The 27,745-nt window shown below is 39.7% G+C and overlaps 1 protein-coding gene across 2 annotated transcripts in view; it reads right to left on the bottom strand.

Annotated features, from left to right (window-relative positions):
• SORCS3 (sortilin related VPS10 domain containing receptor 3) overlaps nucleotides 1–27,745 on the bottom strand; it is a 481,307-nt gene that overhangs the window by 5,455 nt on the left and 448,107 nt on the right. For both annotated transcript variants that reach the window (XM_036438956.2, XM_036438955.2), the window contains exons 19-25: nucleotides 25,400–25,586; nucleotides 18,650–18,783; nucleotides 10,008–10,131; nucleotides 8,314–8,426; nucleotides 3,696–3,827; nucleotides 1,927–2,026; nucleotides 862–967 (exon numbers count right to left, since the gene is read on the bottom strand). In XM_036438956.2, the coding sequence (XP_036294849.1) occupies nucleotides 862–967; nucleotides 1,927–2,026; nucleotides 3,696–3,827; nucleotides 8,314–8,426; nucleotides 10,008–10,131; nucleotides 18,650–18,783; nucleotides 25,400–25,586 (896 nt within the window). The remainder of the gene's footprint in view (nucleotides 1–861; nucleotides 968–1,926; nucleotides 2,027–3,695; nucleotides 3,828–8,313; nucleotides 8,427–10,007; nucleotides 10,132–18,649; nucleotides 18,784–25,399; nucleotides 25,587–27,745) is intronic.

Genomic DNA, 27,745 nt, shown 5'->3' with positions numbered 1-27,745 from the left:
CAGTTTTCAGGAAATAAAAGTCATCTCATAGTGATTTTTAATTATATTGCTTAAGACATCAGATAATATCAGTTCTATATCAGAATAAGATCAATTGTGAGAGACAAGGTGATATTTACTCAAAGTTAGAATGGGGCTCAAGGTAACTCTATTCTCCTTCCCCTGTTGGGGAGAACTTAGGGTCTTGAGATGGTGATCCAGCGCCTGGCACACAGAAGTCACTCAATGAATGTTTGTTGAGTGAATGTATGGTTAAATGAGTTCATGCTAGTGGTTAGAGGGAGAAAGTTTTGGATCTGAAAACTCATCATGGCCAGGGATCTAGAAACAAAAACAAAATTGCCCTTTCTAAACATTGTTATCCAAGTGTTGACTAAGCAGTGTAACAATTTAAATTTAAATTAAATAAAGTTAAATAAAATTTAAAATTCAGTTCCTCAATGATATTAGTGATGACTGTGTTAGGCAGTACAGATTATGGAGCATTTTCATCATTGTAGAAAGTTCTGTGGGACAATAATGCAAGAAGAAAAGGAGACTCTGGAACTCAGGGATAAGAACCTGACCCTCCATAGAACCATCACTGGAGTTCCAGGAGATAAGGAGGAAAGGAAACCAAAGGAATAAAACAAGATACAACAAGACCTCCACCAATATAGTTATAAACTAGATAGAGTTCATATTTTTAAACTTATTTATTCTCTGACCCTCAACCATTCCTACTTTCCCCCATTCCCAAATAGAGCTTCAAGGAGAATTAATGTCACATAGTTGGGATGAGTTTAGGAATATTAGTTATAGGAAGAATCAACTGCCATGAATCTAGCCCCAAGAGTAAAATTGAGGGATGGTAGCACATACCTTTTAAACTTGTAGATCAAAAACACAGCGAGACCAACAAACACCACCGACAAGAGCATGAGCATGGCTGAGCTGCTGCGCCCAGCACTGGAGTCCACCAATGGAGCTAGGAGGGAAGAACATGCTCACTTGGAAGCTATTAGCTGAAAAGCAAGTGCCTCTTGGAGAAAGGAGGCCAGGTGGGTTCCATCTGTATATCCAGTTTCCCTGCACACTATCTGGGCACGGGATCCCTGGTTTCAATGACAAATCATATCCCCCATCACAGCTTCTTCAGGGAAGTAAACACCTCTGCTCTCTGGGAGAGGTTTGCCGCTGTTGGTATACACTGAGCAATGTGTGTTGGATTAAGGGGAGCAGAAGGAGGATGTGAAATTCCTTTCTCTTAGCCTGAGTGTCTGTTAACAAGATTACAATAGGCTCATTGGAAACTTGGGATTAAACATGGCTGCAATGATTCAGTCTTTTCTTTCACACTGCTGGTGAAACAATGCTGGATGAAGCACATCTAGAATCTCCACATCTGAAAACTCTTATAGCGATAAGGGACATTTAGCAACGAGGCTCTCCCAGAAATCCAGCAGTGGATGCTCAAAGGAACATGCTTCCTTTTATTACTCTTGCAAATAAGCCAACTAGAGTTGATCCCTGTTTCAACTTAAACTTCTACATTATAAATAGAAGGGAGTTTTAAAGTAATTTCATCTGGCCTCCCAATGAACATTCATAGAATCCGAAAATTCCAGAAATTTAGAGAGTCTGAGTACTGCCTAATATAATCCCGACTGTTTCAAATTTTTTAAAAATTCAATGCCCAAAGAAATTGTAGGTTTTCTCAAGGATCATCCAAGGATTCAATAGCAAGGACACTTCTAAGTAAGTCTTCTTGCCACCTCAACAGGAAGCCTTGAGAAAGACGTAACTAATCTTTCTTATTCCTCACCATGCAAAAGAGCCCTGCCACAAAGCCATTTTCCAGGCATTTATAGAGAAGTATTTGTTCACTGTCTGCTCCCTCTTCTCTCCAGGATACTCCCTTCCCCCTGAATCCCAACGGGCACTCACCTAACGTCAGCTGTGTGACATACACAATGACTTGAACCCCTGGCTTCAGTTCAAACTGAACCAAGTTTTGGTTTAGAGCATTAAACAGCATCTCCACGATCTAGGAGGGGGAAAAAAAAGGAAGAGACTTCATGGGAAGGTGTGATATGCGACAATGCTCCCTCATTGAGGAAGACACCAGGCTCCATAGGCAGGAAAATGACCATGTTCAACCAGTGGACAGGCTCTTGGGACACCTTTATCCATTTGGAGTCCTGTGCAGCCAAAACAGTAGTTGGTATCATTCACAATGTTTAACCAGCACTGGAGAGGATGGTGAGACAGAAAGCTATGTCCAAAGTCTCCTAGCAGATTCAAGTTGATAGTAGACATTGGTGTTTCATTCAATACCTAGTTCAGTGCTTTTTTATTCATGCCTTTTCACTTACCATAGAAACACCAGTGGTGGGATCCAATGAAACAAAGCCAACCCATCATTAGTTCTTTAATCCGATCAAGCAATACCCCCAGGGAAGAGAGGTCCCTGCCAGGATTAAAGCAGACACGTATACACCAGCCCACTCCTCTGTGCTGCTTTTTCCCTTAGAGACAATGGGAGGCAAACATCAAAGCAGAAGCTGCCTCCTTTTTATAGGATAATTTTTCCTCTTTACTTCTCCCCAGCAAGTCTCAGAACACATAACATCGATTTAATCACTCTGTAATTCCCACATCGAAGCAGAAGCAGACTTAGGCTGCTGTCCCTAACACTTATCTCTCTGTACGCGCCTTAATACCACAGCTGCTATTCGTCACTGTAATTACCTATTTATCTAAATGGATGGATAGTGTAGCTTCCAAATATAATTCACACATGCCACTTGCTATTTCAGAATAAAGAGGTCTTGTAAAAGTGATGTATGCATAAGCTGAATTTATTTTTGGCCAAGTTAACTATCCAACCCTGAAATGCAAGGATCAATTTTATTTCCCAGAGAAATGACTGTGATGACATCTATGCTGCTTGAGAAGGATTGAAGATAGGTGTGGGGACAGGGTGATGGCCAGAAGGACCTGGAAGATGTCTATACAATGATTACCTCCTATGGGAGCACATGTGTTTGATTCATGCCAAATATTAGCAGCCTCATTCTCAGTTATTTTCACCTCTGACTTAGCATCTGGGGAGGCAAGGAAGGTGGAGCAGAGCACAGACACCAAGACCCCCATGAAACAGGAATGAGAGAGAGAGGCATGGAACTGGCCAACTCCTTTATTTCCTGGTCCGTGAGCAGATCACAGGAACTATATGCCCTGCTGGTAAGGACAGTAAATCACAGTTTCATTGGGAAATGCTGCTTCCTTAGTCAAATCCAGCTGAGATAATCCATCTCTCTCCAAAGAAACATGTTCAAAGCAGTCCCTGTCTCCCTAGAAGCAGAATTTAGATGCCCAGGATTTTGAAAGACAAGAAATAGAGAAATTCAAATTCATCTCTTTCTTACCCACACCCCTCTCCTCTGGGACAATCATTGGGTGGAAGATATTAGCAAGTTGAAGGACTGGCAACTGTTGGAAGGAATGATACTGAATTGCTCCAGCCTATGTGCATCTGTGTTGATTTGGGGTTAGGCTGATTATTTTTCAAAGCTCTGAGTAGTGGTGAAATAGTGACAGGCTGATGGGCCAATGGGAGAGACCCTGTCTCCATTTATGGCTGAAATTAACTTTGGGTCCCTTTAGAATGTGAGGTACAGGCAAGTGTTGTAGCCAAGTCTGGTTCTGCTTACTTGTTCCAGGTCCTCTTCATTGCCTTTCCGCCTCTCTGTCAAATTCTTTGGGGGAAGGATAAAAAGCTCTGCTGAAGTTGGGAGGCCAGGGAACACAGCAACCAGGATCTGGTCTTCCGGGACACTGGTTACCTGCAAGGATGCATAGACCAAAGAGTGAGTTCCTAGCCTTCCCCAAGTCAACAACAATAAGCCCAATATGTACAGATATAAGAATTATATGTGTGCATTTTTTGAAAAATATTTAATCTTTACCTGAGGGTATGTTTTTATTGATATTTAGAGAGAGAAGATGAGAGAGAGAGAGAGAGAGAGAGAGAGAGAGAGAGAGAGAGAGAGAGAAAGAAAGAAATAGTGATGCATGAAAGAAACATTGATTGGCTGCCTTCCATACATGCCCCAAATGGAAATTGAACCCAAAACCTAGGTATGTACCCTGATCTGGAATTGAACCCCCAATCGTTTGGTGTATGGAACGAAGCTGTAACCACTGTGAAGCCTGGCCAGAGCTATCAGTCTTCCATATGTTTTTTTTTTATTTAAATGCAGCACCTCAAACACAAGTTCCAATAGACTCCAAGCTTTCTTTCCATGGTCCGCTAGAAGTGCTTAGTGTCACTACCTTCTCTGCTCTTACCTTTTTATGGAAGCTAAAATACTATCATAAGTGATCTTCAAAGTATTGTTTGCTAAGAACATTTGCAAAAGCTCCCCCCTTCTGTTTTTCTGCACGAAGAGAGCTCTGGCTAAAACATGAGCAGACTGGCTGCAAATGAGAAATAAGGAGTTATAAACAAACATGGGGAATGTACATGAAAGAAAAAAGCAAAGCAGCCCTGGTTTTCACTTACGAAAGCAGGATTTTTTTATTAACTTATACTAGCTAATATTGGTGAGGCTTCAATTAAGAGGTGGCTGGCAGCACTAAAAATTGATACACATTGTGCCAATTTGGTTTTCTAAAGACTTACTTGGAGGCCATAAGAATTTTCATACCCTTCATTCAATAACTGTAACTTGGGGTATTTGTCCTAAAGAAATTATCTCAAATATAGGAAAGAAGGGGCATATGAAGAAAGAAACATTTATAACTTTATAATAGCAAATATGATAAGTAGAAAAAAGCACAAACATTTGAAAAAAATTAAGGAAATAAATGATATCGTCAACCTGTTAGAGTGTTACTCTACCATTAAGATGATAGTTAGTATAGAGCCGACACGGAGAAACACTTATGTTAGCTGCATTCTAATCTATTTCCTTCTATTTCTTTGGTTACAACTCTATAAAAATATAAATGTAGAGGAATTAAAAATCAAAACAAGACACTAAATGTTATGGTAAGATGCTGAGATGATGAGTTAATTTTTCTATTTCTTGAGTGTTTGGGAAAAAGATTATGTTGCTTTATGATACAAACTTAAAAGTAAGCTTCCATATGAAGGCAATTGTTTAAAGAAAGCAAAACTTTGAGTTTTCCCCCTTGTAAAGAAGATTGACTATTCTCTCCTAAATGTCTTTTATCCAGAACAACACTTCTTCTAGTGCCAATCTAAATATGATAATATGGTTTTTGTTTTTGGGGGAATACTCACTTCCTCCACTGACTAGCTCTGCAGGAAGTGATCTCCTTTATGTCTGGTCCCAACCCTTTCCAGAACACCACCCCACCACGTCGCTGGGACTCAGATCATATCCAATGTGACAGATAAATGCATCCACCTGTACCATCTTTTCTCTGGCCATTTCATATTGTATGTTTGTTGAGATGTTCCTAGGGTGCTTTGTGGACACCCCATTCATTTGAAAAAATGCCTGACAGAGTAGAGACTCAACCAATAGTTGCTGGGTTGAACAGAATTGGAGGTGTTAGTTGTTGCCCATTTGATGAGCACCAGAACTAGGGGTAGAGAGTGGAGTTAACTCTCAGAAATGTGACAAAAAAGAGTGAGAGGGTTAACTTGTTGAGAAGTAATAAGCAGCAGTCAGAGGCCTAAAATATCCACCAAGAAGAGAGCCATCCCCTTGGGACCTGAGTGGGCTTTGCCAGAGGCCTCAGGTCCTGCTGGAGGGTGTGACCCCAAGTAGCTGGAAGCCTAGATACCAAAGGACATGGAGCAAGAAGGTCTTATCCTAACCAGTCAGAGGAAATAACTCTCCAGGGATTGGACTGAGGACAAAATGCAGAGATTCACCCAGTGGAGTGAAGTGGCTGAGCCTGTGTGTGCCGTGGCTGCTGGGACCCTTTTTCCTAGGAAACTATGGTCTTGGGGAATATCGTTCAGTTAGTGACCCTGGAGGGACCTTGGGGCTATGTGTCTAAGGTCAGTTAACCTCATCCAAACAGAAATAGGAGTGATTTGTTTTGTGACATCTAAGACAGAGGGATCAGCTGGCATGGCTGTTTATTATTTTCTAGAGGCCTGGTGCACGAAATTTGAGCACTAGGGGAGAGGGTCCCTCAGCTTGGCCTGCGCCCTCTCACAGTCTGGGAGCCCTCAGGGATGCCCAACTAACATGGCTTAGGCCTACTCCCCATGGGCGGTATTAGTTTGACATCCTTAGCACTGCCATGAAGGTGGGAGAGGCTCCTGCCACAACTGCTGCATTTGCCAGCTGTAAGCTCAGCTCAGGGCTTCTGACTGAGCTGTTTTCCCCCTGCGGGAGTGCACTGACCACCAGGGGGAAGCTCCTGCATTGAACATCTGCCTCCTGATGATCAGTGCACGTCATAGCAACCAGTTGTTCTGCCATTTGGTTAATTTGCATATTAGCCTACTAGTATACAGGGTTAAGGTTATTATTATAATTACCAAGTTATGGGTTATAAGCTTATATATTTTTAATAAATACAGTCATACAAAATACAACAAAATTCTGGAAGTTGCACAGTCAAAGGCATCCAAAACAGCCTCGTTTTCATCCCTTTCTATGAACAATCTCTTTGTAAAAAAATTTGAGGTGAAGTTCATCCTCTGAACAACTCCCTGCAGGAATGCTCGTATATTGTTCTCTTTTACTTACTCACCTTCCTGTCTGTGAGCTTTTTCTCCTTATCTGTCCCTGGAGCTTTCTCCTCTGTCTTAGGAGGCAACAACAGTCATGCCTGCCCTGCTCCCACTCCTCCTATGAGGGGTAGTTAAGGACCTCCAGAGCCTCTCCCATATCTCTATCTCAAGCTATACTTCTGCTTGATCTTAAGATCCATATTTTCAGCTCTCCTGGTTATCTTAACCCAATTGTTTCTCATGTCCTCCAGACTTGTATGGAAGATCAAATCATTACCGTTCCCCCAGTATGCTTCTCCTACATAGTCCACACCTTGATTAATGGCAAGGCAATCCTTACCTACCCTTCTAATAAAAATATTTTCCCTCCTTCTTCTCATGCACACTACATGTTAGAATTGGCCACCAACTCTATTGATCAACATCCCAAATAAATGCTGAATCTTTCTTCTTCTTCAGGATTTTATTATCTCTGACTAGGATAACTGTGGTAGTCTTATAACTGCTCAGCTTTTGTGAAATCTCTCCCCCACTCTATTTACTTCCCATCTTAGCAGCCCATCCTCTGTACTGCATCCAGAATGGATATTTGAAATGTAATTCTATAGTCGGGATTTTTCACTAAAATAAAGAACAACACATTTCACAATTGCCAGTGCCTACTGGTATAAGAGGCCCTTCAAACCACTTCTAGCTTCTCAGACTCTTCACAAACTGACTTAACCATCCTAGCTCAACATTAGCCACACTTGCCCTTAAAACCTAAAGACTGGCTACACTAACTCTGTCATTTTCAAATGCACTGTGCTCTTTCAGTAGTCCACAGCTTCACACATGCTGTTCATTCTTCCTGAAATATAGCATCAACTGTTGACTACTACTTATCCTTTAAAATATTCTCCAAAGACCATTCTGATAGTTCATAAGTATTTATTGAATCACCAACATGTGCTAAGCCTGTACTTTTCTGAATAAAGTGAATCTCACTTCTTTACATGCTCTTTGATACGCTGGTATGCTTCTACCATAGAACTAGTTGCATGTTAGAACTGACCATATTTTATTCATTTTATGCTAGTACTGCATTCTGAGCAAAGGGTTCATAAAACCCTTTCCACATTATCTAAGGCAAATCTGACTTCGGTTAACTCTATAAAATCTACTATCATGCTCTATTTCGTGGCCTATAGCCTTCTAATTGCTAATAGTGGTCCTGAAGTCCAAGTGCTTGATTAAGAAAATCCCTGGGGGGAGGGCAAGAAGCCAACCAAGTGAATAATAGTAGTGTAGAGTCAATAAGTGGTCGCCATTATTTCATAAAATGGATTAAGCTTCTATATTAGAAAAAATTTGGGATAAATATGGAGGCAATCTCTCCATCTTCAAGACCCACCCCATCTCTCTCTTTCTTTCTCTCTTTCTCTCTTTTCTCTCTCTTCCTCTCCACCCCACTATCGTTCCTTATCCCCTTCCATTTTCCACTTTTTCTTTTTACAGAAAATTCTAATCAAACTATAAAATGGGAGGTTTTAACCCACAAAAATATATTGTGGAGCAAACCATTTGGCTCTTTATTTATAAAGGCCCCAGCAAATATAAAGCCAACTTACTTTAACCAGAGCTCTCTTGATGACATTGCCGATATCTTGTCTCCACTCTGGAATGTCAGGGTTGTGGTAATCCAGGTTAGGAGAGAATGATAACAGCTGGGACTGGAAGTATTCTGCAAGAAGAGATTGTGTGTAAGTGAGTGAGGCCAAAAGAGGGTGTGATAAGTGGGGAGACTCCAAATCACCACACTATAGAGAAACCATCTGCTCTTTCATGTAGCCTCAACTATAATTCCTTCATTCTAGCCTGTTTCTTAGTCTCTGAAAGAGTGTGGGATTTGATGACTGGAGGTAGATTTGTGTTTCCACTATTTTTTCTTAGTTCCTAAGATCGTAAGCCCTTCTTGTAAAACAATATCACCTGAAATGAAACATAAGTATAAAACCCCAGGAGACTTGCGCAACTGTAGGTGGTATCATGCAGAGCCAGCAATAAAGCATTAAGTTGGGCTTAATAAGGATAGAATATTGTGCTCTTCCTTTCTTTGTCCACCTAGCTAGCACTGCCTCCAGGGGCTAGAAAGTAAGTTGATAACCTAGATCTAGGGTGTAAGTAATGTTCAACTTCTTTACCTGGTTAGTGAGTACAAGACTTAGTTCACTATGTGGTAATTCATGGAGCTGAAACAACTATGATGTATACTTTTCTATATTATATTTACACTTAAATACAATTTTTTTTTAATTTAAAAAATCTTCTTGGTGCCTAGTGAGAGAGCCTGAGCAATTGAGTTTGGAAGAGATATAAGAAAGGTCAGAGGAGCTAGTACAACCTTCCAGAAAAACCTTGGGATAGTGACTATCCTTATGGGTTTGAGGGAGGTTATGTGCAATTGTGGTAAAAGCACAATTTTACTTAAAATAAATTTATAAAAATTAAGAATTGTTCTCCAGGATCAAGAACTGGATAATTTACCACTCTTCTGCCTTCCTTCAACCTTATATTCTTGGCCTAACATTCAGACTTTGCAGCCAATGATGTTAGAATCTCTACCAATAAAGCAACAATAACACATAGGTTGTATGTAGCTCATCTCAGTACCTAACTCTGAGCTCTTCAAGGGCAGGGACCATAAGATGACACTTCCCATTTTGAAATCACTGATCCCAATCCTCACAAAGAGTGGGTGCTGCATGTGTATTATAGATACCTCAACAGGACCCAAAATCTAGATGGTTTCCTGACAGATTTTTTTAAAAATATATATTTTATTGATTTTTTACAGAGAGAAAGGGAGAGGGAAAGAGAGCTAGTAACATTGATGAGAGGGAAACATCAATCAGCTGCCTCTTGCACACCCCCACTGGGGATGTATCCGCAACCAAGGTACATGCCATTGACCGGAATCAAACCTGGGACCCTAGAGCCTGCAAGCTGATGCTCTATCCACTGAGCCAAACCAGTCAGGGTGGTTTCCTGACAGTTTTTCCAGCTATGTTTCATTTCAATTTCTGGTAAGTTTCTCTCTAATGAGACCATGAGGTTGCAATGCACAAACATCCCAAAAGACAACATATTCCTATCTGTGCCCTGCATTTATTCAGGAACAAAGTAGGAAGAAGGTTTGGATGCCCCTTAATGACATACATCACTTTCCCATGAAATGGTGAATTTCCAAAGCATTCAGCAATTGTCACTAGGGTGGATTGGCTGCGTAGGAGGAGGCATTGCAATGACTATTTTCAGGGCTTACCATGAACTGCAATGTCTTTTGTGTCCTGAATGAGGGCGTTCCCAGCAGCCACCTGAACAGTGATGGTGTTGGTTCCCTCTGCAGGGAACGTGAAGGAAATGCTGCTGTCCAAGGTGATGAGGGGCTAAAAGGAACAGAAAGACCAATTTAATCCTCTGTGGGATGTGAATTTCATTATACCTGTAAATCTCGGACTGTCACAAATCTGCATAGCATTCACATATCCCAGGGGATCCTAACTTAAGAATGGAAAAAAGAAAACCACACAGCTTCCTCAAGCTATGATTATACCTTATATCCAGTATCCAAGAAGAGTATTTATAAAGTCTAAATGCACTGAACTCCTGAGAGAATGGAGATACAACTGGACACCCTGGATTTTGCTTGTCATTCTATTCCCTTGGGGCAAAGGACAAGTGACTTCTGTAACCTATTCCTGTTGGCTCTGGAAATGGGAAATCATTCCTCTTCTTCAATATTCCATGTCACTTCTACCTTCATTCTGTTTTCCATGAACTCTAGACTGGAAAGCATTCAGGGAAGTGACTGCATTTTAATAACTTCTGTATCACTGCTTTTAGCAAAGCATCTTCATATCTGTAAGTTGGATGCCAAGTCATACTACTGGCTTTTTATTTTATTATATCTGTGCTTTTCACTGCAAGCCATTTCAATATTTTAATAGGCAGAAAACACACACACACACACACACACACACACACACACACATATATATATATATATATATATATATATATATATATATAATATATATATATATATATATATATATATATATATAACCACTTTTAAAATCCTTTTGTTCTTTTTCTACTTTATCTTCCTTCTCATAACAGATGGGAATTTGCCTAGGATTAAAAACAAAACAAAACAAAACAAAACAAACAAAAAAAAAACAGAAGAGCATCTTCCCTTTACAAATTCGGATCTTGATAAAATCAGATGCTTATTGGTGAGAAGAGAATGAAGACCTTAAGATTAAAGAGTCACTATTCAGTGGGCATGCTAAGGTCCACAGCCTGTCAAGTCTTCCAGTGTGTGCAAGGTAAGAAGCAGGAGGAGGCTTCTCGAAGGCAAACTTATGCATCTTAACTGAACATGGCTTGGATCTGTGGGCCTGAACCTGCAGAGGCTCAGAGATGCAGCTGTCAGAGGGCATTCCTGCTGCAAGACTGGGGTTCCTTCCTACCTCAGAATTTTCAGCCGGGCCTCTAAAATAATAACTTGATTTCTTCTGCTTTAAAATTCCATACATCCATATTATAACCAGGATGATAGCTGGAGTTTGGAAGAATTAAAGATGTTGCTAAATTTTTGACACTCTTTCTTCTTTGCTCAATGAGAGAGAGAAGTTGAATATGAAAAGGGATATATTATTTCCTTTAAGAGGAAAACCCAGAATTCAAGCATTCTTTCCCATGCTTATGACTTTATGTTGATACACACCAGGATGTGGCCTTATGAATTAAACAACAACTTAGGCACAAGTAGATTGTGTGAAGTATTTCTTCAATAGACCAATAGTGGCTGTTTTGTGTCCTGTGTTGAAAAGAAAGTTGAAGTCAAGCTGGGCTCAGCATAGCAATGTTAACCATGGTGGCAGAATAAGGGAAAAACAGGTCACCACCTGTCCCATAACAAGAACAGAGATATTAATCTCTGGCTGTTTTAATGAATGACCTTGGGTGAAGTTTGTTCCCATTCTGGTCTTTAGTTTTTATCTGTTAAATGAAGGGCTCCATTTAGAAAAACTGTGAGGACTTATTCAGCATCAACATGGCTTTAGACACACTTTCTACTCCCTACTGGTCAACCCATTGGGTTTCATTTATTAGAGGACCTTCAACTGCTTCATCACCTTAGAAAAAGTTCAGTTTTACAAGAAATTTGAATAATTGCTTCTGAAGTACTATTTTATATTTTATGACTTAGAAATCTCAGTCTTGGAAATTTAATCATGATAAAAGAAAACACAATAGGGTGGTAAAAGTCTGGGGTGGGATGAGAATTGGGTGGAAGGGCGTAATGGGGGAAAAGAGAGGAAAAGTATACGTAATACTCTCAACAATAAAGATAAAGAAAGATAAAAGAAAATATGTCAAGAAACAAACAAAATGTTCATAGCAGTATATTCATAATAGCCCCAAAACTAAAAAAAGCCTAGGAGAATTTATCAATAGAAAAATAAATAAAGAAGCCAAAGCATATTAGACTTGAACCTAAAAGAACAAGTTTTGATATACATAATAATATACATGAATCTCAAAACTTATACACAGGGGTGAGCAAAGGTAAGTTTGCAGTGGTTCATATATAAAATATAGAACACAAGAATAAATAATAAAATAATAATGCTGTGTTTTGCATACTTTCAAAAATTAACCTATTTATGTCCACCCCTATTATAAAGTAATTCATATTCATAGAATCATTTATATGAAGTTCTAGAACCAGCAAAGCTAATCTGTGATTTAAAAAAAAAAAAAAAAGTAGTGGTGCCGAAACTGGTTTGGCTCAGTGGATAGAGCGTCAGCCTGTGGACTGAAAGATCCCAGGTTCGATTCTGGTCAAGGGCATGTACCTTGGTTGTGAGCACATCCCCAGTAGGGGATCTGCAGGAGGCAGCTGATCAATGTTTCTCTCTCATAGATGTTTCTAACCCTCTATCCCTCTCTCTAAAAAAACATTAAAATATATTTTTTAAAAATAGTGGTGGTTCTGGGCACTGGGAGTAGGAGTTGACAGAGAAGAAGCATGAGAGACCTTTTGGGAGTGATCGAAATTTCATATCTTGATAGAAGTTTTGATTATAGGTAATGCTTTTGTCAGACCTCAGAAAGTATATTCTTCAAGTGTATGCATTTAATTATTGGTACATTTTATACCTCTATGGGGAGGGGGTAAATGAACATCAAATTATTGTTAATGACTTGCAAACTAAAGCATTTAGGACAAAGTATATAATTGTCTGCAGTTAACTTTGAGATGGATCAAAAATTAGTATTAATTAATAGATGGATAGAGAGATGGACATATCAATAGACATAGGATAAAACAAGCATAGTAAATGCTAATGATAGATTATAGGTGGTGGGTATATAGATGTTCATTATAAAATTATTTAAACTTCAGTGTATATTTGGCAATTTTAATAATAAAACATTGGGAAAGAAACAAAAAAGAATAACCAATGTGTTTTCATTTTTCTTGATTCCATGAATTACTCTCTCTGACCTGTTTTGGTGACTGCCCTTGGCGATTTCTCATCTCTTCCCATCTCTCCCACCAGGATATTTTTCTCCAGTAAAAGTTGGGACTTCAGGGTGCCATCGCTACCTCCATGCCATCTCCTTCAGCTCTCGGTGGTCTGCATGACCCTCTCTTCTTTCTCTGCATGCTCTTCTTATCTTAGACTCAGGTGGTTGGCATGCCATCCCTTTCTGAGGGACTGAAATTCCTCTTACCCCAGCAGATTTGATCTTTCCCCCATCTAGCTGCTTCCCTAGGAGACCCAGGGAGCCAAGCAAGGATACAGGGCAGCAGGATAAGGAAATGACATGTGAAGAGGGAAGGAGAATGGCATCCATCCCCTCATCCCACAGGGGCCTGCACCACAGCAAACAGACTGTGCTCAAAGCAGTGTGGCAGGCCACAGGCTCTTGTGCTGGGGAAATGGCAGGAGCTAATTTTGTTTTGTTTTCCAAATGGCTTTTGTTTTCCATCAGCTGTTATGGTATCAGGGCTGCTATCCCCTTCCTTGAAAGGCTGGACACACAACAGGATCCTTGAGTTCCTTGTGGGCCACTGATAGCTAGTGGCCAATGTTAAATTAAATCAAGTATTTAAGGTTCATTTACGAAATCTATTAGGCAAGCAGATGTATTTATTAAGCCAGACCTCTGTTAATCCCAGCAAATTGGCCTTTCAGAGCCTCACACATCCAACAGGCGGCCAGAAGGCAATTGACTTCTCTATCTCTGTGCTTTGTCCAAGCCGCAGGGCCAGCCCACTGCGAGGCTGCTTAGAATAATACCTCATGTCCTGAATAGGCTGTGGGCTGCATCCCTTCCCACAGAGAATCCCTCATGAGAGACAGGTCTCCTATTACCCACTGGGCTCAGCAAGAAACCAACAAAGCTCTGAATGACTACTTAGTTACAAGATTCCCACTGGACCAATGAAACAGGGAACTTCAGGGAAATCTTTGGATGCAGCCTATACCAGTTTGCCAGACACACTGTCAAGTTAATATTAAATATTATGTGACTGGCACAGTTTAAATGTATACCTTGATGAAAATGGCCTTCCAAAATTGAACAGGCTATGCAATAAATATACTTAAAGCCTTCAGCTGATTACACAGTAATGAGTGAAAAGTGCTTATTATATAAAGTGTAAAAGGCAGAATATGTAATTTGCGTAGCCTATGATGAAGATTATGTAAAATATCTAAAATACATACAAAAACAGGAAGGAATAAGGCAAAATAGTATGTGTAGAATATTATCTGTGACTATGGTGTTAATGTGAAAATTTATTTTGGAAACAAATAATCCTCAAGTACACACACACACACACACACACACACACACACATACACACACACAACACACACAGGCTCAAAACACTTTAAAAGTATCTGAGTGTCTAAAGTATCACTGTCCATGAAACTGATTCTAGCTTTCATTATTCTATCCTAAATCTGAGTTTCTATAACAAAATAAAAAGCATTTATTTATGTTATTTAAAGCCACAAGTAATCTAGCCTTCCCACCTTTCCTTTCATTCTCTGGTTTTGCATACATGTATCCTGTGAGTTGTCTGAATCTGTCCACACAGAATATAGCCATGCCTAAAGCTTTTACATGCAAATCCCTTTCTCTCCTTGCTGCCTCAGTTATGCTGCTCCTGTAAGCCTGCTTAGGACCAACTTCACACAGCACTCATTCCATAACCAGAAAACTCTATGTCCATCACCTCCTAGGCTGCTGGACTGTGCCAGGAATATTACACTATTTAGTGTAATGCCTTATCTGTAGTATCTAGTTACCTTACAGTATTTATAATATCTATTACCTTAGAGTACCTGTTCTGAGATGTGAACCTCATATCCTCAACTACAGATTACATTTCTTAGAGGCAACACTTGGAATCTACACCTTACATTCCTCAAAACATGTAACACAAAATATAGGCTCTTGAAAAAGAGCCATAGAACTACTTATTTAATTCTACATCTTTCGCTGTCTGGTTTGTAAATATGAGCCTATATTAGGATTTCTGGAATGCTTGTTTTCTTCTATTTACTTACATTCCACGTTTGCCCACCAATCATTGCATGTATGTCCACCCTGCCTTCTCTGTGGAATGTAATTTCCTGGAAGGCGGAGGCAATGCTATGTGGGTTCTTTTATTCCTAAGGGCACCAAGCACAAGGCTAGATATAAAGGAGTGGGTATTATCTGATTGTTATTGAGTGATGATTTAATTCAACATGTTTAATTCACCTAGTCACAACACACACACAAGAAACTGCCTTCCAAGAGTACTAGCCTATTTTCTCTGTAAAATTGGATTATTCTTTCATCAGAGATCTTCCAATAAATAAAATAGTATGTATGAAAGGACTAATACAAAGCAGTACTAGGAATACAGACTTAAAATCAGGATTAGCTTCTTTGAAAGATCAGTTTGCTAGTCAAAGAGGATGGAACGGCTCTAAAATCAGAGCACTCACCATGACACCAAAGACATTCATTATTTGTCAGCCAAAGACGGTGCTATTGGATTAATTATTGGATACTGTGGCCACCTTGATGTGTTTATGGCAGGGTGCTAGGAAAAGCACTGAAAATGTATCTCTTTCATATAGACTGCAGAGCCGTTCTTGGAAGTGAGAGGGAAATTTGTGGAACCAAGTCAGATTTGTTCCTGAGATGGAGAGGTTATGGATGCAAATGACATTTTGGTATTTTCACGTGATTAGGTGTGTTCTAAGAGCTCTATATGTATTCCTTTCTTGACCCTAAGAGCAATATTAGGAGAAAGTTGCTACCACAATTAACTCTGACACTGCCATCAATAAGCGGAGGTCCCAAGAAATTATAAGATATAACTGAAGGTGGACAGCCAAGAATCTGAGTCTGGACTCCAACCCATTTTTGTTTTATTTCAAAAATATATTATTCTTGCCGAAACCGGTTTGGCTCAGTGGTAGAGCATCGGTCTGCGGACTGAAAGGTCCCAGGTACGATTTCGGTCAGGGGCATGTACGTTGGTTGCGGGCACATCCCCGGTAGGGGGTGTGCAGGAGGCAGCTGGTCGATGTTTCTCTCTCATCGACGTTTCTAGCTCTCTCTCTCTCCCTTCCTCTCTGTAAAAAATCAATAAAAATATTTAAAAAAATATATACTATTCTAATGCCTCTTATGTATTAGTATTCTCTTGATTCTTTGGGAACAAAAATAAACTAATAAGACATTGGAGAGCTTGGTAATTAGGTGGCACTTCATGTTCACATTTATAGATGAATAATTCCTAACCAAAGAAATGCCTTACATAATCATAAATTTAAAAAAAAAACTATAATGTCTTTCTATAATTTAACAATGTCCCTCTCATAATATGGTGTTATATAGATCAGATAGATACTTCAAATAATAACTCGATGTTCATGGATTACTTATCAGTATCTTTGCTTTAGAGAAAACAAGCAAACAATGAGACTGGTGATTTGTTCAAGCTAACATAGATAATCGTTAGAGAAATTGAAACTAGGCTCTCCAATCCCTTTGTCCGCTTTTCTGTTTATTTATCAAATATGCATTAGACACTGTCTGGTATCTCAGGTCTTAGAATCAGCACTTGAAGAAAAAAAAATGGGGCAGTAGAGACACATCATGTGTCTGATTTCTTGTAGCCTGCTGAGTAAATCACTGTGTTGATAATGACCAAGAACTGCACTCCTCGGACACAGAAGTTTCTCAGTAAAAATCATCAGTAAACGAGGAGTAACAAGAAAAAAATTTCCTGGCTTGACAGCCAAAACCTCACACCATCACAGTAGTTATGAACTTAAAATTCTTCTCACTCTCACTTTCTTTGCCCAAATGATGTTTTATTTTTTCTTCACCCTGCATGACTGCTGGCTTTTGAGGTAGGATTGTAGGGTCTGTAATTTTTATGGAATGGAGTGATGCAGATAAAGCATCCTGTGGCTTCGGGAGAGGGCAGTATGTGGTAGGCAGGAGTAGGAGACCAGTGTTTTAAGTCTGGCTCTATAATCAACCAGCTGCTTGACCACGTAGTGCTCATCTCACACAGGGAGCTACATTTCTCTATTGTACTAAGTGGGAGTCTTATAAACTAACCCCCCTACCCACTGCCTGTGAGTAATAATCCCAGAAATGTACAACATCCATAGCCCCGGCTAAGAAATGGATCAAAAAAAATACAGCACAAATAATGCAAAGAGAAAAAGGACCATGAATCTGGTTCTATCTTTTATCAAGCCATTCTAACTCTCAGTTTTAATGACAAACTAAAAAGCATCCATTTTGTGAATACTTCGTGTGTGTCAGAGACACACATTCTCTTACTTGGTTTGCACAACATTCAAAATAACACAGGTCTTATTATTTCCAATGTGCAGGTAAGTGAATTAGTTTGTAGGTCAAATATCTGACCAAACTCCAGTAGCTAGCATGTAGCAGTGCTGGATCCTAATCTGGGCCCTAGGACTCCTGTCAAGTAGGGGCTGAAGTTCTCCTTGGTCATCTTGAAACAAGCAAACAAAAACAGCATTGCCCCATCCATGTTTTAGAGGAATTACTACCTGAGCAAAGGAATATGTATTAGCTATTTTCCTAGATATTCAGCATTTCCAAGTCTGATAGAATGTGTGTTTTTTTTTAATTATTTAAAAACTAAAGGTAGAGACCTAAGATGAGCAATGCCAATCATATCAAAAAAGGAAAATGTAGACAGAACATGAACAAAGAAGAGCCTTAAGTCCCTAAACCGAGGGATCCTCAGCCTAATTGCTCTCAGATTCTGTTATACACGTGTGGTTCTTTTTTATATAACTGTCACCACTACTAGGGATTGGGAGCAGGAAGTAGCTGCAAAGTTCCCTTTAGTGTCTTTCTTTGTGACTTGGCGACATCAGTGCCTAAGAAGAACCCTGGCCTTCAGAGAACACCTAGAAGGTCTTGATAAGAATTCTTGCATGAACTGCCCCATTTTCTCTTCACAGTCTTACATTTAAGTATCTAATTCACGTTTTTCAAATGGGATCACTTGATCTCAGAGATATTATATAGCTAGTGGAAAGCCAGGATTAAAATACACGGAGCAAAGGAAGCTTTAGAAATATTGATCACAGGAGCAAGAACAACCAGATTTGTATAGTTTCTCAAAGTACTCTCTCATCCTTAGGGTTATTTGAACTTTCCTTGCTATAATGAACTAGAGAGTTATGTCATATTCAATTATGCAAACTCACAGCTTCAGAAAGTACATCCATGTGCCCACATCCCCAGTGTCCCTGACATCAACCCAGAAGCTGGAGCCAGGAGCACTCAGCATAGATCGCATCAGACAGAAGGCAGAAAGGGCCGAACCTTTGTGCTATTGCCAAACCACCAGAAGTAGGTAAGAGTCCCCAGCTGACTGGGCCACACGACTGCACTGATGTTGACCTCCTTATTTCTTATGGCGACAAATGGGACTCGGAGGTGAACATGCTCCACGGGACCTAAAGGAACAAGGAAAACCATGTCAGTGTTTAAATTCCTGAAATAAAGACAAATGTTATTACACTCACAGATTTTTATTCTTAACCGTTGTTACCTTCACCTATGAGAAAACAACGATCACAAACTCACACATGTTGAGGTGTGTGTGTGTGAGTGCGTGTGTGTGTGTGTGTGTGTGTGTGTGTGTGTGTGTGTATGCGCGCGCGCTTGAAATAAAGATCTACCTCTAATAAGAAAATCAAATCAGGCTTAGATTGTTTGAGTGACATTTGAACTTAATTTACATCGGATGAGTCAAACCACAAATGCTTATGAAACTCCAATCCAAGCACAAAGCTAGTTTACTAGACACGGAGCCAGTAGATAGGAAGAAAAACAGCAGTCAGTTTCACCTCTGACCTGTAGCCTGTGTAGTGATTCAGGGTCAATGCATTGTATAGAGGGCTCTCCCATTATCCTTAATTGTTAATTGGTTCCATCTCTTCAACCAGGAGCCATTGAGCCTGTTATATGTAATACCCAGCGGGTGTCACTCAGCAGCCCACCATACTGTTTAACAAAATGGAAAAAGCCCATCTCCCTAAGCTGAAGGAGAAAAAAAAAGGCAGGCTCCCAAATAATAAGAAAAAGCTATTTGCAAAAAGTTGACCAAACATTTTTTTCCCCCTCAGAAAACTGAGATAAGCAGAATCAAGTTCTAAAGTAAGAGAACATACAGGAACACACTCTGTGCATAATAAATGAGGCTTTTAATTAAATTCATTCCCCCCCAAAAATGAGCAAAAATGTTCATGTAAAATTTTAATATGCTAGTGTTGCATCTGATGGGTAGATATGCTACAATATTTAACTGTCTTTGGGATTTTCTCCTCCACCTTCACTCCTTCTTCTCTCTCCCCATCCTTTCTTACCTTCCTTTCTTCCTTTTATTTTTTTTCCTCTTTTCTTTCTTTTCTTCCTTCCTTCCTCTTTCCCCTTCCTTATAGCTTTCCTACTTAATCAAATCCAATTAAAATCTTCCAATTATCTGTTCACAGTAAGGGCACCTTTTCTCAGTTTCCACTGCCCTAGCTTGATTAGTGAAAATGACTAAAGGTCACAGCTGCAGCAAGGACATCTGTAACCTGGGGACCTTAGTGTTTGCCATAGGTGGGACACTTTTCCGGCCACCTAGCCTTCGCTATTGGTGACAGTCCAGTTTAAACGGGGGGTGGGGGGGGGAATGACAATAAAAACAGATGGATACTTCCCATTTCTGCTCTGGTTCAAATGTAGCTATGTGATTAGTGCCTCTGTGTAGTTTTGACCTATATAGACCATTACTCTGTCCTAAAAATAAGACAATATTTGCCCTGCCTTCCTTATGGAAATAAGAATATATGAAGGCAATGTATGGCTGTTAAAGTACCATGTAGTAGATTATAGGTTGGCACTATTCCTATGCCCACCACCATGACCTCCTTGGCACTCCTGTCACCATGATCTTTGGATAGATTTATCTCTGAAGACACTGGGAAGTTTTCTGTGTCTCATTGGGCACATTTTGTGTTGTAGATAAATTGACATTTCCGGAGAAGGTATTTGGATATGAAGTGATGTTTGGGTGATAAGAACAACCAGGTCTGTTTGCAATTGTCCAGAGTTCAGTGGTCGCCAAGCTATCGGACCTCATGGACCACCAGTGGTCCACAGACCACCAGTAGGCGATCGCTGGTCCAAACTATACCCTCCTGAACAGACAACAAGTTTTCAAGAGTCTCTGTATTTATAGCCTGAACATACTCTCTGACTACAGCTCTCTGACCTGACCCCAGATGTATGACACATCAAGATTTCTTCCAACAAATAATTTCAACTTTGTCACTTCAGATACACCTTTGGCTAAAGGTTTAATCACTTTCAATAAGGAAGTCTGTTCAATTATGTTTTATGGTTTCATTGTCAGTGAGAATAAAAAACACCCTGTGTGAGAAAACACTGGCTACTTTCACTGCTTTCTGGACTCATTTTTTAGGAGTTTACCTGATTTGTCTCTTTCCAATGTTTGTATTTTACTGATAAATGGAGAAGAGAATGAGACACTGGGAAGAGTCTCTGACCAGCTCATGTCCAAGGAGAGAAATAAGAGATCTGTTTCTTATACTAACTCCTCTGTCTTTCTCCATGCCCAGCTGCAGACCCTTCATTTTTCCCCTTGACCCTCAATTCTCATATTCTCAAGGGAGAATGGTCTGAAGCCCTTTTCCCTGGCCAGCTCATGGGAACCCTGGACTTTTTCACAGTGAAGGGATGAGGTCACTATGACTTGTAGCCCTAAATATTCTTGTCAGCCTGCTCTCACTCAGAAGTCAAGGCTTACATTGCCAGGAGACTTTGATGCCCAAGGAAACAAAAGGAGATCTGCTCCCTAATCTCACACAAACACAACAGGGACGAGGCTCCCATGAATTACACCATCAAATATGGTCCCATGTATTCCAGCTTCACATTAGAGTAAATATAATATCAAGTAACAACAACAGAGAGTAGCTATTTAGTGCAAAGAGCCTAGACCAGAAGCTTCAAGCTTCAACCTAGAGACAGGGAGAAGAGAGCTGAAGGAATTCAGGAGAGAGCATGGCACACACTTAAAACTGTCACTGTCAAATAGGGCTCTTTTTGATAAAAATCTAATAATCTGTGCGAGATTGGTTATTATGGGCAGCTAACAACTTCTTTTGTTAGCTAATGGCCCAAGGTGAGGCCAACAGCAGTTTCCACTATAATAACTGTCTGGTAAATGCAGCCATGATTGATTTGGAGGGAATTATGAGCACAATAAAAGTTTCAAGGAACATTTCCTTTTTCATGCACATAACCCACAGTATAAACTTGTTCCTTGATGTTGTGTGTTTTTGCCACTAAAACACATCAGACTTGACCCTTGCAGTCAAGGCCCATTCTTGCCATAATTAGCAATATGGGTGGGGCAGGTCCTTGGATTAAAGTAATTTTTTTCTTTGTCTTCATTTTTAAATTCAGATAAGTGTTGGGCAGAAAGTTAATAAGAAGAACTTAGTGCAGTTGGCACTTGAACAACATGGTTTTGAACTATATGGGTCCCTTTACAAATTTTATTGAATTTATTGGGGTGAAATTGATATAAAATTATATAGGCTTTAAGTGTATAATTCTATAATACATCATCTGTATATTGTATTGTATGTTCACCACTCCAAGTCAAGTCTCCTTCCATCACCATTTATTCCCCCTTTACCCACTTCTTTTTCCCCTCTGGTAATCACCATACTATTGTCTGTGTCTATGAGGGGTTTTTCTTTTTCTTTGCTTAATCCCTTAACCTTTTTCCCTCAGTCCCCCATGACATGTCTTCCCTATGACAGCTATTAGTCTATTCTCTGTATTTGTTAGTCTAGAAAAAAGAAGTTGAAGATACAAATAAGTGGAAGCATACACTCTGTTCAGAGATGGGAAGAATTTAGACCATTAAATTGCCCAACTACCCAAAGCAAGCTATAGATTCAACACAGTTCCTATAATGATGCCAATGGTGTATTTCACAGTCCTATAACAAATATTCCAAAAAAAAATGTATATGAAACCACCTAGACCATGAGCAGCTACAAAAATCTTCAGAAAGAAGAGCAAAATTGGAACAATCATGCTACCTGACATCAAACTATACTATAAGGCCATAGTATTAAAAATAGCATGGTACTGGCATAAAATTGACATATAGAGCAATGAAATAGAACAGAGGGCCCAGAATTGAATCCATACCTTTATGGTCAATTAATATTTGACAAGGGAGGCAAGAACATACAATGGGGTAAAGATAGTTTATTCAAAATTGGTATTGAGAAAATTGAACAGATACATGCCAAAAAAAAGGAAATTAGACCACCTTTTTACAATATATTTATGATACACAAAAATAAACTCAAAATGGATTAAAGACTTAAGTGTACAGACCCATTCATACATAATTTTTCAACAAATATGTACAGTACTGAAAAATGTATTTTCCTTATGATTTTCTTAATAACATTTTGTTTTCTCTTTTTATTGTAAGAATGCACTATATAATACCTATAACATACAAAATACATGTTAATCAATTTTTTATGTTATCTTAAGGCTTTGGGTCAACATTAGGCTATTAGTAGTTACAATAAGATTTTGGTGAGTCAAAAGTTATATAGGAATTTTTGACTACACAGTTGGTTGCCATCTTAATCCCTGTGTTTTTCAAAGGTCAAATCTAATTATTATCACGTTACATTTATCACTTGCCAAGCAGCATTTTGCACACTGTGCAGAAATGTGTTAATAGACTTAAAATCACCATCTTTCCAAAGATATCTGTGCAAGACTGGTCCTTGACTAGCATCTGGGAACTTGGACCTGGGAGTGTTTCCAGTCAACAGTTAACTGACAAGAGTGTCTAGATTGTTTTGCCAACAATATAGTTTATTCAGAACACCTGCTTTTCTCTGGGAGTCTAGACTTTAGGTATATGCTAGGCAAAGGATGCCTATTTGATCAGAACCCAATAAAACTCATGGACACTGAGTTTCCAATGAGCTTCTCTGGTAGACAGCCCTTCACACACATTGCTACAACTCATTGCTAGAGGAATTAAGCATGTCCTGTGTGACTTCGTGGGGAGAAGACTCTTAGAAACCTGGGTCTTGTTTCCTCCAGACTCTGTTCTATGAGTCTTTTCTCTTTGGTGATCTCGTTTTGTCTCCTTTCACTGTAATAAATTATAGTCAGGAGTGGGACTATAAGCTGAGGCTGTGAATCCTTTTATGGAATTGGCAAACCTGGGGATCCCTGACACACACATAATCCAATTTGATTTTATAGCTTCCCTATAACTTAAGTATTAAATGTGAGGAATCAGAGGTAGGTAAAGACCAAGAAAGTTGACTGATATTAGACATTTAACAAAGGGATATAATAAGAATTCAAATGTAGGTTTTTCTTGCTCTGAACCCTGGGCTCATGAACACACTGCACAGCACCCGCCTGCATTTCTGACCTTGTGTTTTGCTTCTGATTATAGCTGGTGTGGTGTGGTAATCACCCTTGGGCCATTGATGGCCCATTCCTAGCAGAGGCCCTCCCCATCCCCGCCAAATGTAAATTCTGTAAGAGCAGGGTCATATCTGTATTGTTGCCTCCTCAGTTCCTACCAGAGTGCCTTGCAAAAATTAAGAACTCAATAAATATTTATTGAATAAATTAGTGAATGCATGTTTAATTTGTGTTTTCTATTTACTATAAAAAGAGCCCTATGAAACAATGCGCCAGTTAGAATTAAGCTGTTTTAAAATTGAAGTACAGACCTGGTTAGGTAGCTCAGTTGGTCAGAACATCGTCCCAATATACCAAGGCTGCAGGTTTGATTTCTGGCCAGCACACATATAGCAAACAACCAATGAAAGCATAAATAAGCAGAACAACAAATTGATATCTCTTTCTTTCTTTCTCTCTCTCTCTCTCTCTCTCTCTCTCTCTCTCTCTCTCTCTCTCAAATCAATAAATAAAAACTTTAAAGATTGGGAGTTCAGAAGACTAAGAGATGTAATAATTTATCTCATGGCTACATAGCCTGCATCTTTAGGAATATAACTGAGCTACAATCCAGGTCTCCTCCTCCCCCCACGCACTTTCCCCGTTACTGCTGGTCCCTGTTCTGCTATTGTGATTAGAATGTTCAAAGACCTGCTAGCTTGCTGTTTGCCAGGGGCCTCTTAAGTGCAGTTTGTTTATATAGTGGCATTTATATCATCACTAGTTGTTGCTAGGAAAGGTACTCCTTGTATTCACTTAGACTCTTATAAAACGTGTCATTTTCACCACATGCAGCATATTACTACAAAAGCACCGTGAGGAGTGTAAGTAAGAACCATAGGTGTCCTTAGACCCATGAGAAGCACTGATAGAGACTTATGAAACCAATACCAGTCCCATAACATTTTCTCGACCGAACATTCTAAAATCATAATATTTGTTTCAGTTTACATGAGTCAAATCTCAGAATAGCAAATACACAAAATGCATCCAGTACCAACAAAATATTTGGAACTCAGCTAATGCATTGGTTTGGGCCAAGCAACAGCCCACAGCAGTAAAATACATTCTTGGACAGCAGAAACATGTTGGAGAGTTCTTAGAATGCTTTGCAACAGGAATGAACTTCCAGTGCCCTTAGATGTAAGAATTAAGGTCTTCTGTGTGTTCAGTTCTACATTCAAAAAACCTAAACATGTGTTTTCTAAACCATTTTTTGGTTCTTCCAACACAGATAGCAAAGGGAAGGAACTTTCTCCTCAATGTGTGTCAGAGTGTACACATTATATAAGAACAAAGTAGAGCTAAAAAGGAGGAGCCAGTTGGTAATACATTATCCAAACTTTCAAAATAATCAATCTACTTCAGTATTAGGAAACTCTGAAAGGGTTTCACACATCTCAATCTTTTGACTTGGGCCATCATTTAGGGTAGTAGTCACACCAGATCCTGTCTCAGCTCTGAATCCCAGAAGTTTGGAACAGAGGGAGTTGTCAATGGAGGAAAGCAAGAAAGGGGAGGGCCCAGGCTACTTACAAACCACGTGCAGGAAGAGGACAGCTGAATCTGAGCCCAGGTTGTTCTCTGCATAGGCCGTAACCTGGAAGATCCCTGCACTCTTGTACACGTGCTTGATGCCATCCTCAATGGGGCTGAAGTTAGCATAGGATACCGCAATCCCATCCCCAAAGTCAAGCTGGATGTTTGTCCTTTGGAGATCTCCCTGCAAGAAGGAACAGCAATTGGCTTGAGCTCAATCACATGGTCCAGCTTGACTTAATCTCGGATGTTTTGCCTGTGTCTCCATCATCACCCTTTGAAAACCTAAAATCTCCCCCAGTGTTGCTGAAACACTCTCAATACAATCAACAGACTCCTATCTGAGATCCACTGGCCACTGTGGGCAAGCACAATGGTCCTGTTGTTCCTGTCTGCCTGAGCTTAGACAGGCTGGATTAGTGTGACAGTGGCAATAACAGAGAAGACAGAGACTCTATGCAACTCTGGCTACCTCACACATGGTTTAATTATTCTTTTCCTGTGGCATAATAGCAATAATCATAACAGCTAACAGTTTCTTTCCCATGTCAGACATTTAATTTCCTCACAACTCTATATTGTAGAACGCACTACATTTTACAAATGTGTTGCAGCTGGTAGTGGTAGAGCCAGGTTTTAAACCCAGGCAGTCTAGTATCAACGCTAAATATTCTCCACCACCATGCTATAATTATAACTGTTCACATTTTTAGTATTTATTATTATGGTCTGAGCATTATGCTAATCATTTAGCACATTTTATATAATACCACCTTCAAAATAACTCTATGAGGTAAGATGATTTATTTCCATTCTGTAGATTAGCACTGCACACTAGCCAAGATTACATCTGGGCTCTGTTGACCTTGGATGTCCCTAAACCTAACTAAATGCCCTCTTCCCTGAAGCATTTTCTGGCCCTCCCAGTTCACTGATGCCTCTGTCTCTGAAAAGGCCAAGAGTCTTCTGGGTGCTGTCTGGTAATGTGATGCCAATGAGTCAGGTGAATGGATCTTTACCACCCCAAGCCCCAAAACCAATGCTCAGCTTCTTAAGGGCCAATGCTAAATGCCATCCTTCCATTTCCCTCCCTTTCCATATTATACCACATTCTGGATAAATGCAATTGAACCTGACCACAAAACAAGAATAATAGATGAAAAAGAAGTGAATCTCTTTTCATTTATAAAGATGGTTGATGAGATGGAAAGAGAAATGCATCATTTCAGAGTTATGAGCCAATCCTTCCATCCAGTGAGCGTGCATCCATCATACTTTCACTTTCTGTCTCTTCCCCCATAGCTACTCAGATGTGAGTAAAATATTGATAGGTGCTCCCATACCCAACATTCAATGTCAACTACCTTTGAGTTTATGAATATAAATTAAAGTGGAAATGAACTGGATGCAATTCAAATGGATAAGATCGTGGCTCTTCACATCCATTCAAGAGAAGGTTTTATAGCTCTGGTCCTGGAAACTCCCTGAGAATGTGACAATGACCTCCTCTGAATCTGTAAGTTTTTTAATTCAAGCACCCAGTGTGGGTGATGGCTGAAGAGTCTATCAGCCAGGATAAGGAACCTTCACCATCCTATCCAGTGTGGACCTGATTTTAAAGGTTTCTCAAGTAGTCACATTTCCGGAAAAACACACACAAAAGTCCTGACCCGCTTTGGTCTCTTTCCAAGATCTCAAGAGCACAGAGCAATCTGCATATAAATTCAGAGGGCTTTGTAAATCAGGCAAGCCTTTTTTGTCCCACTATCTCAGCCAGGAATGCCTGAAAACCAACCAGGTTTGAGAAGAGATGAAATAGCTCATATAGGGAGCAGGGAGCAGAGCTATTCACACCTTGGAATGAATGAACTTAGTCTTATTTTACTGCCCAGATGACAGAAGACACTGAAAATGAACTAATGGAGCAGCTAGTTGATGGAAAAACAACCAATATAACATTTTTCATAAAGATAAATTGAAAAAAATTTCAATAATCCGCCACTTCCTTCACACGCATACTATGGAGTCCATTTGAAAGCCCCATGGGTTTTTTAATTGGGGGTAGGGGGAGGTAAAGAGTTACAATGAAGCAGATGATGCTTCTGAAGGCAACAAATAAAATTTGAATTCCCTTCTTCTGGCGAAGATTATAGTATATGGTCTTATGGTGATAAACATTCATTCACCAAACCAGAGCCTAAGAGGAACCCCAGAGAACATACCAGATCTGCTCTGCCAGAGACAAGCAGCAAGACTGCAGTGTGAGTCCCTGTGGCTGGATGAAGGGAAGGAAGTCCTTCTATCTTCTCCCAGAAATCTCAGCTTCTAGGCATTGACTTCCTT

The sequence above is a fragment of the Pipistrellus kuhlii genome, unplaced genomic scaffold (assembly GCF_014108245.1).
Source record: "Pipistrellus kuhlii isolate mPipKuh1 unplaced genomic scaffold, mPipKuh1.p scaffold_m20_p_15, whole genome shotgun sequence".
NCBI classification, from domain to species: Eukaryota; Metazoa; Chordata; class Mammalia; order Chiroptera; family Vespertilionidae; genus Pipistrellus; species Pipistrellus kuhlii.
The sequence above is the reverse complement of the archived record's forward strand: the minus strand, read 5'-3'. Positions and strand labels throughout refer to the sequence as shown.